Genomic DNA, 1,095 nt, shown 5'->3' on the forward strand with positions numbered 1-1,095 from the left:
CACACACACACACACACACACACACACACACACACACACTCACACTCACACTCACACTCACACTCGGGCTGTTTTTTTTAGAGCAGGAGCAGCTTGTCCCGTCCAGAAGAGGCTACGCCTGCTTTCTCAGAACTTCTGCTCCTTTATATGGTCAAAATCATTCTGGGAATCAAATGAAAGTTGATGTAAACAACTTAATTCGCTCTTTCTTTGAACATCTGCTCTCTGGTTCTGGAGCGTGTGACCGAACACACTGTGCACATGCGAGGGAGTTTGCTGTTTATGCCATTAAATCGCTCTGAAGTGTCAGTTCTGAATCCTCCCTCAGCTGGTTTCCATAGTAACGGCTGATTCTGTCATGCAAATATTTATGAATTTCACCCTGAATAATAATATGCTTGTAAATGAAGCGTGAAGCCGTGAGCCTAAACTGAGACTCTGTTTCTCCACAGATGTTCGGCGAGGTTTATTTCGGCGCGTTTGAGCTGAATTCGGTGCAGATCTCTCAGAGATTCTCCACTGACAGCACGGGATACTATTCCTCTGTGGGACGCGTCACATTCTCTTGACGGGACACTAAAACACCGCTCTGGACTTTGCTGATGAATGCATTCAAATTCGCTGTTTTGAAATTGGATTAAGCATTAATAATCCGTCATGCATTGTAAATATTAATATAAATACCATAAAGAGCATTTTAATGGAATGGCTTGTGTGCAGGATCATGTCATCAATATTTCTCGGCCTTTTTCCCTGAAGTTTTAGTTGCATATATTTGCATAGGAGAGTGCTGACATACAGAAAACTACCAGAGCGATGCAAGCCACACTTTTACTGATGCATTTGTGCAGCATTTATAAACCCAGAGCTGCGACTGTAGCTTCTGTCATCTTAAAATGAGCTCTATAATGCCACTGGATTCAGAGTAATGCAGTTGATTTCGAAGGTTTAGGTGATGCTGATGGTTAAAAATCTCAATGAAAGCAACTACTGTAAGCCCATCCATCCATCCATCCATCCAAATTGTGAGAAAAATGTAAAATACTATTATATATATATAAAATGTTTAATTTTCTTTCGTTTTTATAATGATTT

The 1,095-nt window shown here is 40.6% G+C and overlaps 1 protein-coding gene across 1 annotated transcript in view; it reads left to right on the top strand.

The window, feature by feature from the left end:
* The window catches only part of ascc1 (activating signal cointegrator 1 complex subunit 1), a 10,161-nt gene extending 9,455 nt beyond the window's left edge, over positions 1-706 (top strand). The window contains 1 exon segment of the mRNA XM_016485585.1: positions 453-706. Coding sequence (XP_016341071.1) covers positions 453-569 — 117 coding nt within the window. The 3' untranslated portion in view covers positions 570-706.
* The last annotated feature ends 389 nt before the right edge of the window (positions 707-1,095 follow it).

Source organism: Sinocyclocheilus anshuiensis, unplaced genomic scaffold, assembly GCF_001515605.1.
Source record: "Sinocyclocheilus anshuiensis isolate Anshui unplaced genomic scaffold, SAMN03320099.WGS_v1.1 scaffold241, whole genome shotgun sequence".
NCBI classification, from domain to species: Eukaryota; Metazoa; Chordata; class Actinopteri; order Cypriniformes; family Cyprinidae; genus Sinocyclocheilus; species Sinocyclocheilus anshuiensis.